Source organism: Arvicanthis niloticus, chromosome 7 (assembly GCF_011762505.2).
Source record: "Arvicanthis niloticus isolate mArvNil1 chromosome 7, mArvNil1.pat.X, whole genome shotgun sequence".
Classification (NCBI taxonomy): Eukaryota; Metazoa; Chordata; class Mammalia; order Rodentia; family Muridae; genus Arvicanthis; species Arvicanthis niloticus.
Genome location: NC_047664.1, coordinates 86,748,477 through 86,760,743, shown reverse-complemented (window position 1 = coordinate 86,760,743; position 12,267 = coordinate 86,748,477). Strand labels below are relative to the sequence as shown.

The following is a 12,267-nucleotide window of genomic DNA, read 5'->3' as shown; positions in this document are numbered from 1 at the left end:
GGGTAGAAAGAGTTTACCCCTGACTCAGAGGAGATAGACATATGAAACTGAGGAGAGGTAACCAACACTATGGCACACATAGACTAGAATAAATAGGTTATATATGTTATGAGATAGGGAACAAGCCCAAGCTTATGGCCTAGGAATTTATTCATAAGTAATTCAGTATCCAAGTCATTATTTGTGAATTGGGGAATGAATGAAAAAGCCTATTGTCACCTATGAAACTGAAAGCTAGCACAATTAAATGATGCACTTTTTTAGAGTTGCCTTGGCCATGGTGTCCCCTCACAGCAATGAAACCTTAACAAAGACAGATTCCAAGAACAAACTATCCAGCTACTTCTTGGTCCTAGGAAAGGGCTGTGGACAGATAGGTTGAACCAACTGGCTGCTTTTTGCAAACCTTAGCAGCTAATACCACTCAGGGCAGTATGTTTGGCTTTTTCCTTAGGGATATTCACAGGCAGAAACTCTTGTCTGTCTTATTCCCAGACCTAGTCACTGTCAAGTAAGTAAGGAACACATTCAGGCTATTCAACAAACAGGATGTGATTAAATATTTTAATCAACATTCTTACAAAATAATATTCAGGAAATACTGATAAGCTCTGTAGCTAGTACAACTTTAGTTCATGTGTTGTGAATAAAATGGAGACTCACCTCACACTAATCAGTGTTCTTTCTATGATTCAAAACTCTTGCAAACAGATTTACAAAGACAGGTCATGATTCCCAACTTTATTTCATTACAAAACATGTGACATTAAATTTGAAATAGTTAATATTTGCTTTTACTATCTCTCTTCAGCCAACAACTTCAATCTGGTCATAAATTATATTTCCTTGTACCAACTCAGGTTATATTTTAACTCATGGACCTTTTTCTTCTCAGACATAAAGACTAGCAGTGAAGGAAGGGAACACACTGTGAACAGAAGGACATTGATTTCCAGGATGCCTGTGAAGTGGATTTCTGCTCTGCTCCTGCTGCAGATGGGTTGCTGCTTCAGATCTACAAGCTGTGGGAAGGTGTTGGTGTGGCCATGGGAATTCAGTCACTGGATGAATTTAAAGATAATACTGGATGAACTTGTACAGAGGGGCCATGAAGTCACTGTTCTGAGACCTTCAGCTTCCATCTTCGTTGATCCCAAAAATTCGCCTGGCCTTAAGTTTGAAACTGTTCCTACAGCTCTCAGTAGAGAGGATCTGGAAAAATTTTTCACTATGTTTGTGGAAGTGTGGACTTATGAGGTCCCAAAAGATACATGCTTATCATATTCTCCTACACTTCAAAAAGTGTTTGATGAACACTCTGAATGTTGCCTAAGTCTTTGTAAGGATGTTGTTTCAAACAAACAGCTCATGACAAAACTACAGGAATCCAAGTTTGATGTCCTTTTCTCAGATGCCATTGCTTCCTGTGGGGAGCTGATAGCCGAACTGCTCCAGATTCCTTTTATGTACAGTCTTCGAGCTTCTCCAGGAAACACAATGGAAAAGTACAGTGGAGGACTTCTACTCCCTCCCTCTTATGTACCTATAATTTTGTCAGGATTAGGTGGGCAAATGACATTCACAGAGAGAGTAAAAAATATGATATGTATGCTCTATTTTGACTTCTGGTTCCAGACATTTGCAGAGAAGAAATGGGATCAGTTCTACAGTGAAGTTTTGGGTAAGTCATGTTTCCTCTTAGGAGCTTGATAACCTGAGTTACACATGTATATTTGAAGCTATATGTCCATGGAATTTAAAAAGAAGTTGGTTTTGTAGGTAAGCAAGTATATAATAGGATATTAGCTAACAAACTCAGAAATTCTGTGTTAAAAGCTCATATTACTGTTCAAATAGAAGGTATCAGTCCTGATAGAGGACATTCTGATTCACTATACAATTGTAAAGAGTTTCAAGAAGATGGTCCCTAGTGATTCTTTAGTCATTTTTCAGCTTTTTCCCTGTAATAAGTCACTTTCTTGTTACCCAAATGTTAAATTATTTAGATTAAAGAATGACACATTTTATAGTATCAATATGTATTTAACATTGAAGAAATTGTGTTCTTTTGCACAAGCCAATGTCTTTATAAAAATTAAATGGCCAAATGTTTGATTGTTTTCTGTTCATATTCAGTACCTGTGTTTTGTTCCTAGCATCCACTCATGTCCAGTGTCTTAAAACTGACTGTATATTCACCTGCAGGGAACCTGCTGTCTTTTTATGGTATCCTCAGGCCATAGAATAATAGAATAATAGCATATACTCTCAAATACACATAAATGAAAAGATAAATCATAGAGTATATTTTCTGTTTTTCTCAAATATTTCTCCTACTCTTCAAAGTCACAATGTTTGTTTACAAGTTTGAAAATGAACTTGAGGTTCCTACCAGCACATTTCCTTAGTGTATCCTTTTCTAACCGTATTTTAAGTGTATGTTCTGTACAGAAGAATGGAAACATATATACTTAGTCTATACTTTTTGAAGTCAAGTTTTTATCTTGAAACTTATACCATAGTTAAGACTACCATAAAATTTTTATTGGTATGACATGTATAAATATTGTGATTGTTTTTATAGATAAATACTGTTAGATATTTTAATATGAAACTAAAGTAGGAGCACTAACTAGAAATTCAGCTATTCATAAACTTTAGAACTCCCTTGACAAAAGAAGGATAAATAACTACCTCTACACTACAGTGACCCTGGAAATTCTGGCCAGGGTACACACAGCACAGCATGAGATTTGGACCTGTATCATGTGCTTATATTGACACAGTTCCTTTTGAAAATGTAGATATGAGTAAAATTGTGCTTATTTGTATAGTGGCTTAGTAGGTTATTTCAAGAACTATTCATGGTTTCAAATTACAGAAGAAATGGGGTAACTTGCAAAGTCAGCTTTAAAAATAAAACCAAACTGACACTTATATATGTTATCTAAGCCACAAATCACACATGTAAAACATATTGTATATACAAAACCATTGGTTTTATAATGCATATGCTCTACATCAAACACAAATTCCTTCAACACTTTTAAGGAAATATATTTTTTATTCAGAAGCGAGTTCTCTCAACTTTTCTTTGTCTCATTTGCTCATTTTCTCAATCTAGGAAGGCCAACCACCTTAGTTGAGACCATGGGCAAAGCAGAAATGTGGTTCATTAGATCCTACTGGGATTTAGAGTTTCCTCACCCAACCTTACCAAATGTTGAGTATGTTGGAGGACTCCACTGCAAACCTGCTAAACCCTTGCCTAAGGTAAATTCATTCTTCTCATCTGTTTTTCATTTCATTTCATTTCATTAAATTTCTGGTGAAAGTGATTTTACACATTTCATTATGTTTTTTCTCCCAATGATAGAGAGATATATGATGTGAAATTAAGCATCATGTCAACTAGGAATTCAATAAAATCAAGAAAGAGCATGATAGAAATGAGATATATTCGTATCAGTGACTTAGATTAAGTTCAGTAAGGTATTTGGATGTTTAACTATTTGGTAAAATCATTACAAAGTAACTATGATGTTATGAGTTTGAATCTCAACAGCCACCTAAAAATTTAGGTAGCCTGGCATTGCATGTGTGCCTTTAACAATGACATTGCAAAAAACAGGTTAATACTGTTAGCTTGCTGGCTATGATCCTGTTAAAAAATGGTGAGATTCATGTTTAATGAGAAATAGTCTCAAAACAATGTTAAAAATATGTAGAGGAGGACACCTAGCTTTATCTTTTAGTCCCCAAGTGCTAAAACAAAGGCATAGATTTTCATCACCAGCAGTACTCTCAACACACAAACACAAACATACACACAAACACACACAAGTGCATGAATATACACATTGCACAGACACATATAAACACATTCACACAAAACAGAAAAACTTAGTTAAACTTAACATATCAGAAACTATTAATCATTTAAAAGCTGTGATTAATATACATTAAAGGTAATTGTTTGATATCCAGAGAAACAACATATTCATAATTTCTACACAAACAATAATTTGTAGAGGTTCTATCTGAAAATACCCAATTCATACAAAATATCATAAAATTATTATATATTATATGTTTACCGTGCAGTTATGATTATTTTTAAAAAAAACCCATTTAATTGAATGTATTAGGAAATTTGTATTAACTACCACATATGTACATACTTAAAAATAGTTATCATTTCATCAAACACTAAGTAATAGCATTAAATCAGCTATCATAGGAGAAAAATAAAATAGTAAGGAAAAATCATACTCCCTATAAGATGAAAATATAATGACACTACAATTTTACAAATATTTCACATTCTATATTTGCACTCCTAAGCTTTCACTTTGCCATAGGAAAGTATTGACAATGTTTGTTGAGGCTGGAGAGATGGCTCAGTGTTAAGAGCACTGGCTGCTTCTCCAGAAGACCTGGGTTTGATCCCAGCAATTATCTGTAATTCCAGTTCTAAGAAATCTGACATCTTTTTTTGGCTTCTGTGAGCACTGCATATAAATGACACACAGACATGAATGTAGGCAATATACCTGTAGAGAATGTTTGTTAAACATGTGTGGGTACACTTTACACAGCTGACTGTGATGTTCAATGTGTTTGACATTGACAATTTTGTCTTCTGTATTTGTTAAAACTGCAATTCTAAAAATTCCTAAGAATACCTCATTTTTTCTCTATGTTTTTTTCATAAAACTTTTATAAATGGTTTTTCTATCATTGTTACTTTGTGACACAAAAAGTTCTTTCTTCATAGGAAATGGAAGACTTTGTCCAGAGCTCTGGAGAGCATGGTGTGGTTGTGTTTTCTCTGGGGTCAATGGTCAGGAACATGACCGAAGAACAGGCCAACGCGATTGCATGGGCCCTTGCCCAGATTCCACAAAAGGTGATATAAAGTGTCCATGGGAGGGGAATGAATACTGAATCTGTGAAAGTTTTGGAAGGTCTGATTCTAGGAATGACTGTGTGAAACATAAAGATTTAAGTAGCCTCTAATTAACCTTGGACAATTTAGAAACAGATACGCACATCATATATTACAATACTACAGAAGGTGTTTTTGGCTCTAAGTACCTTGGGTATCAACTTGGTGTTCTCTGTGGGTACATTCCAAATAAGGTTCCGTTCCGAAAGGTCATATAAGTAAAGATCACATGAGTTCAACCTGGACACAGTCACAAGGACAACACATGTGTTACAAAAACATGTATTTCTATAGAGGTTCATGAAGGACAGTTAAAATATTATCTGAATAATAATAGCAAGGAATAGGTGATAATAACAGCCTCACCCTTATCTGCTACACCTGGGAAGATGGCATATATACATCACAGTTGAAGACAAAACATTGAAGTTCATTAAAAATAACATAGAACAAATATATAAAAGTAAACTCTAAGTAATACTGGAGTATTAGATCTATCAAAATATTTGATACAAAATATAAATTATTAGTAATTTGCCACTCTTCTCTGTGGTTGAATTATGCCACCAAGGCATTAAATATTTTCACATATTATTAACTATCTTTTTTGTCTAAAATCATCTGCTTGAAAAGTGAGGATTATGTTTGACCTGTCTGAATATAAAAATAAACACAGAAACTGCTGGCACACTCTTTTCTCAGTCTTTTAAAATTTTCATTGCTCAGCTCTTCTGAATTCCTCATCTATCCCATGGCAGGTACTAAGTATGTTTTCTCTAAGATAAAATAATATAATAAGCTATATTTTAAAAATTATTCCCAGATTGGAAATTATTATTATGTCATTCTTCTTTTCCATTCCTTCCTTCAAACACTCTAATATCTATGCCTTTGCTGTCTTTCAAATCCGTGACATCATTTTTTCATTAATTGTCATTATGTAAATATATGTATCTACATTTATATTTTTAGAAATAACCTGCTCAGGCTGTATAGTGTAAAATTTGGCTCCACCAATAAAGATTCTCTGACATTTAATAGGTTCTTTGGCGATTTGATGGCATAAAACCAGCTTCCTTAGGATCCAATACTAGAATCTACAAGTGGCTTCCCCAGAATGACCTTCTTGGTAAGAGTCTAGAAATCAAATCCTGAGTCACAACTGACTTTCTTTGATTACTGTACCTATCCTAGTATACCCAAAAGCCTTTATATTATAGGGAGTTCATAAATTTTTATTTAATAAAACAACTTGTTTTTTTATTAGATTTTTTTTTATTTAAATTTCAAATGTTATTTCCTTTTTTGGTTCCCTCTAACCCTCAGAATCCCCATATTCCATCTTGCCTATCTCAGTTTCTATGAGGGAGTTCAGCCATGTGTTTGGGTTTTTTCACACTTATTTTCTCTTATCTACTATGTGCTTCATGTGGCCAACTGGGAACAAGTATTTAATAGTTCAAGTCTCAAGTCACATGCAAATCTGCAAAATAGGTATATGTAAATTTAATGTCTTTTTGCTCTGAGACAGACATTTCAATGTTTTTGAGTATAAGCATATTTATATAAAAGAAATCTTATCTGAGTTCCTCATAATATATACATGTACATTTCTTGTTTCATGTCTAAAATTGCTAATTAATGTTATCCTGAATTCATCTTATTCTAGGTCATCCAAAAACCAAAGCCTTTGTAACTCATGGTGGAGCCAATGGCCTCTATGAGGCCATCCATCATGGAATCCCTATGATTGGCATTCCTTTGTTTGGAGAACAACATGATAACATTGCCCAGATGGTGGCCAAAGGAGCAGCTGTTGCATTAAATATCAGAACAATGTCAAGGTCAGATTTGCTCAAAGCACTGGAAGAAGTCATTGACAATCCTTCGTGAGTATAACCTTTTAAAATGTGTATCTATTGTTTATTTATTCATTTACATGTGTATTTACTAATTTGGTTATTTATTCAGTCATTGGCCTTCTTAGTGAAGGACAAATGAGCAAGTAGTATTCTCAGAGTAATAATTATTGTAGGAACAGAGACAAATTAGGGCATGATTCAGTGTACGTGTTATTTTCTCTGTTTGTTATTGTTTTAATTTCTATGTTATGCTTTGTGTTTCTTTGCTATGTAAATCGGGCTCATCTTAAATGTTCAACTCTTCTGCTTGGCCATAATGTGTATGCCACCGTATCTGGTCAATATTTCTTTTCAATTAATTTATTAGGGTTTTAAAAATAGCTCAAAACCCAAGTAGTCAATGAGTCAAAAGAAATTAAACATAAACTGTGGTATCAGATGGGTTAAACATAGAAGGCCTAGCAAAACATCACAACAGAAGAACTTGAATTTTATAAAAGACACATGTGACATTATGTCACTTGTAACTTTTATTATTGAATATAATAGGTATTAATGTATAACTCTGCAACCCAATATGTTAATATTGTGAAAATCTAATAGAGTCCATCATCATTTTTTATTTTTTATTTTTTTTTTTTGGTTAAAAAAATCTATTTGGAAGTTTTTTTTTCTGGAAAACACTTTTTCTGTCCCACTTTCAGCATACCATAGGTCCTATAGTAGTTTTGTGTAGTGTTTGGACCAGGGTAAGGGTTACCCCTCTCCATATTGGCATGATGATTAATGTCATCATTATTCAGATCTTGTTTAGGCATGCATGATGTCACACTTCATGAGTGTAACTTTTATGATACTTCTCAAATGAAAAACTTCACAGCAAATATCTTGGCCCTCTGTCTCTTATAATCTTTCAACCCTTTATTCTATGGTTTATCATGAAAGGTAGTCTTCAGGTAAGGTACTTCAAGTAAGTCCCAGCTCAAAGATCTCTACATCCTGTTTCTGAAATATACATTCTTTCAGAAATAAAATCATGCTTCTCACCTCTGGGGAATAACCAAGGTCAAGAACAATATGTTTAATAATCTCTTTGACAACTCTGGCTAACATCTCACAGGAGGGCTTCCATGTCTGGTGTTGGGTTGGGTTTTATGGTAGGTGGTTGTTATATCTTGGAGGGAGAACCATCATTCTGGGTGAGAAAAGTTTATTAAAACTATATATGTATATTTATACATGGAATTGTATGCATTACAGGTAATTTTAATAAATAGTCAGTAGTATAATTCTTTATGGATTTTCCCTTCTTCTGTTCCCATCATCTCCTTCTTCCCTCCCCCTCTCCCTCACCTTTTTTCTTCTTCCTTCTCCCCCTCCCCCTCCCCTCCCCCTCCTTCTTTCTTCTTCCTTCTTCCTTTTCCCTCTCCCTCCCCTCCCTCTCCCTCTCCCCCTCCCTCTCCTTCTCCCCCTCCCCCTCCCTCTCCTTCTTCCTTCTCCCCCTTCCCTTCCCTCCCCCTCCCCCATCCCCCTCCCTCTCCCCTCCCCCTTCCCATCCCCTCCCTCTCCTTCTTTCTTCTCCCTCTCCCCCTCCCCTTCCCCCTCTCCCTCCCCTCCCCCTCCCTCTCCCTCTCCCTCTCCCAAAGGAGCATTCCCTCTTCCCATTTCCTTTATAAGATCACTTGAATTCTGCTCTCACTCTTCACCTTCTTTATACCTTCTTCTGTATTTACCTCCCTCCCTATGTATAAGAAGCCTCTCCTCTTCCCATTCCTTAATCAAATAAGTTGAATCCCAAACTGTACATAAGTATAATATGCCTACTAAAAATAAGAATGTTTTAATGAAAAGAAAATCACTATTTTCCCATTGCACTTTGTAAACAGTAGGAGGATAAGTAACTGCCACTGTAATTCATACCTGTTGTGCTACATTAAAGGAAATTTAGGGCTGCTGACTCTTGTCTCTATGTCGCACTTCACCTTTATATAAAAATCAATAATCTTTTCAACAATAGAATCAAATGAACCTACAAGGTTCAGTGTGAAATTTGAACTATTTTTTTTTAATGAGAATGCAATCAAAAAATGAAGATTAGCAATAAGAGCAAAAGTTAGGGTTATAGGATGGCTCAGTGGATAAAAGCAGAATTCACACTAGTAGAGGGCCATAACTCAGTTCCCAACACCCATATCAGGTGATTTACAACAATCTGTAACTCCAGCTCTGCAGATAATACACACACACACACACACACAGGAGCACACACAGGAGCACACATGCATGCATTCACACATTCTTACATGCACACACACTGACACATACATGCACATAATTGAAAATAATAAACAAAATTATTGATTTTACTTTATAATATAATATATGAAATGCAATACAAATTAAAACAGTTTCAATATTGTAATAGAGAATTGTTATGCATTCTATTAATTACATTAATAAATAGTAACCTTTCTACAAAATAGATAAAAGCAACAAGAAGTAGCCATTAGAGCTAATTAATAAATTTCAAGACACTTTTTAAATCATAATGTATAATGACTTATATGGCATTCCACAAAATTTTGTTTCAAAACCAACTGCTTACAGTAAATACACAGCCACTACAATACCCAACACCATGGTTGCAGCTTGACAGATATTTGCCTTCTACTTACACGTTCTGATGCTACTACAAAGTTTGAACAAACACCTAGTTTATAATTGCTTACCAGGTTGTTTACCACTCACTGTACAATATCAGTGGGACTTGGGAGAGTCAGGCTGATAAGTGAGACAAAGTAAACTCTCATGCAGTAGCCGACTTTACTTACAGCTTCAGGCAATTTTTATGTTGAGGATTAAGAAGAATCACATAAGGAAAGTGCACAGTAACAGGGCAAGATGCACGTGATGGACAAGACATTCACAGGAAAACAAGTTTTTCCACAGAGGCACGTGAAAAAATAACAATAACCAGTTAAAATAAATAATCCAAAGTAAATGTGTGCCTGTTTGCTACACCTGAAAGGGTCTCAAAACCATAATCTATTAGGAATTCTGTGTTTTTGAAGAAACTGAGATCATGAGACTCTTACCTTGTTTTCAAGGAGTTTTCTAACAAACCCTTAAAAATACCCTCACAAAAGTCTATTTTTGATCTGTATCCTCACACTGGATAACTGAAATCTCATATATGCAAATACTATGTCAGTTTGTAATGTATTATTTAAGGATTAGCTGTTTATAAACTATAATTTCAGAATGTTTGGTCTTTTCTAATTTTCTATTATATACTTCCATTTTGTTTACTAAAGAAGTTCAAACATGCCTATTAACATCTTTCTGGACATAAATATAAAGCATAATTCATTTTTCTCCTACTTACTGTAAAAACAGCTTTACTATCTACACAAAATTTTAGAAATGTGTATTCTATAATGGTTTTTTTTTGGATTGAAATTTTATCACTTACAGCTATAAAGAAAATGCTATGTGGTTATCAACCATTCACCATGACCAGCCTATGAAGCCCCTGGAAAGGATTATCTTCTGGATTGAGTTTGTCATGCGCCACAAAGGAGCCAAGCAACTGAGACCACTTGCATACAACCTCACCTGGTACCAGTACCACTCTCTAGATGTGATTGGATTCCTACTAGCCTGTGTGGTGGCCACTGCAGTCATTTCTATAAAGTGCTGCTTGATGGCTTGTCGATACTTTGTAAAGAAGGAAAAGAAAATGAAGAAAAAGTAGAGCTCATTGACAATGCAGTTTTTGAATAAAATTTCAGCATCATTCTAAGTTATAAACTACCTTCTAAACACTCATTGATTACTGTACCAAGGCAAGGTTCTTTGTAATCATATATATATGATCTTTTTACATGGATATATATATATATCTATGCATGCATAGAAAATATGGAAATTTAATATATACTTGCCAATGTCATAAAAATAAAAATATTGCTGCACACCTCTACCCAGAGTAGATCTGTGCACCTGCTCTCTTTCCACACTTTACAGACTGCCTGACTTTCAGGAAGTCTTCCCTAACAAAGAACACAGCTGAGACAGCATCTACAATACTGACACAAGTTGGAACACCCACAGAGCCCAGCTGATGTGGGATCTACCGCCTTGCCCTAGCTCCTTCTTCCTCCCAGTCTATACCTCCCCATGTTCGCAGTTAAGATTGTCCATTCCCTCACATACTCCACAAAATGCTTCTCTCCCAAGAGACCTGCTTTAACCAGTGACACAACACTGCCCTAACCAGGAACACAGGAGTTCTGCCCTAACCAGGGACACAGGAGGCTCCCAATAACCAGTAAAAGCACTGCCTACCTTTCAGAAGGTTGGCTATAATTCATGTCACACAGCTTTACCTGCCTCCAGGGAGGCCTGATTCAGTCAGAGACACTCAGGACAGTTAACATCAGAGATAAACCAGATGACAAGAGTAAGCTCAAGAACATAAGCAACAGAAGCCAGTGTAATTTAAAACCATCAGAACTAACTTCTCCCAGCACAGCAAGCCTTGCACACCCTAACACACCTAAAAATCAAGATTCTTACCTAAAATCCCATTTCATGAATATGATAGAATCTCATAAAGAGGCTTCGTATACAACTTCCTGAAAGAAATACAGGAAAACACAGGTAAACAGGTAGAAACCCTTAATGTTGAAACAAATAAATCCTTTAAAGAAATACAGGAAATTACTTTCAAGCATGTGAAGGAATTGAACAAAATAGTCCAAGACCTAAAAATGTAAACAAACAATAAAACATGACAAATGAGGGTAACCCTGGAGTTAGAAAACCTAGGAAAGAGACCAGGAGCTGCAGATGCAAGCATCACCAAAAGAATATAAGAAATAGAAGAGAGAATCTCAAGAATAAAAACATAGAAGATATTGGCATAACAGTCAATGAAAATACAAAGTGTAAAAACTTCTAACCCAAAACATCCAAGAAATTCAGGACACAATTAAAAACCAAAACCTAAAAATAATAGGAATAGAACAGGGTGAAGATTACCAGTTTAAAGGGCCTGAAAACGTCTTCCATAAAGTCATAGAGACAACTTCCATAGCGTAAGTAAGAGATGGTCATGCACTTACAAGTAGCCTACAGAACACCAAATATATTGGACCAGAAAAGAAAGTTCTCCATCACATAATTTTCAAAACACAAAATGCACAGTACAAAGAAAGAATAAAACCAGTACGGGAAAAGGCCAAGTAACAGATAAAGGCAGATCTATCCGGATTATATCAGATACTTCTTTTTCAATTTTTGGTTTTTTATTTATTTACACTTCAAATTTTATCCTTCTTCCCAGTTTTCTCTCCCCAAATCCCTTATCCCATTCTCTCAAAGCCTGCTTCTATGAAGGTGCTTCCCCACCGACCCACCCATGCCCACCTCACCACCCTAGCATTCTACTACACA

At 35.4% G+C, this 12,267-nt stretch overlaps 1 protein-coding gene across 1 annotated transcript; it reads left to right on the top strand.

Annotated features, from left to right (window-relative positions):
• The first annotated feature begins 857 nt into the window (after window positions 1-857).
• LOC117712771 (UDP-glucuronosyltransferase 2B17-like) lies at window positions 858-10,792 on the top strand. Its single transcript, XM_034508902.3, has 6 exons — window positions 858-1,681; window positions 3,125-3,273; window positions 4,778-4,909; window positions 5,990-6,077; window positions 6,618-6,837; window positions 10,285-10,792. The coding sequence occupies exons 1-6, from the start codon at window positions 958-960 to the stop codon at window positions 10,562-10,564; spliced, it is 1,593 nt and encodes a 530-aa protein (XP_034364793.1). The 5' UTR covers window positions 858-957; the 3' UTR covers window positions 10,565-10,792.
• The last annotated feature ends 1,475 nt before the right edge of the window (window positions 10,793-12,267 follow it).

Coding starts and splice junctions, on each gene's coding strand:
- LOC117712771 (XM_034508902.3), top strand. CDS start 958: ATGCCTGTGAAGTGGATTTCTGCTCTGCTCCTGCTGCAGATGGGTTGC. Junction 4,910..5,989: donor TTGCCCAGATTCCACAAAAG/GTGATATAAAGT, acceptor GACATTTAATAG/GTTCTTTGGCGATTTGATGG. Junction 6,078..6,617: donor TCCCCAGAATGACCTTCTTG/GTAAGAGTCTAG, acceptor ATCTTATTCTAG/GTCATCCAAAAACCAAAGCC.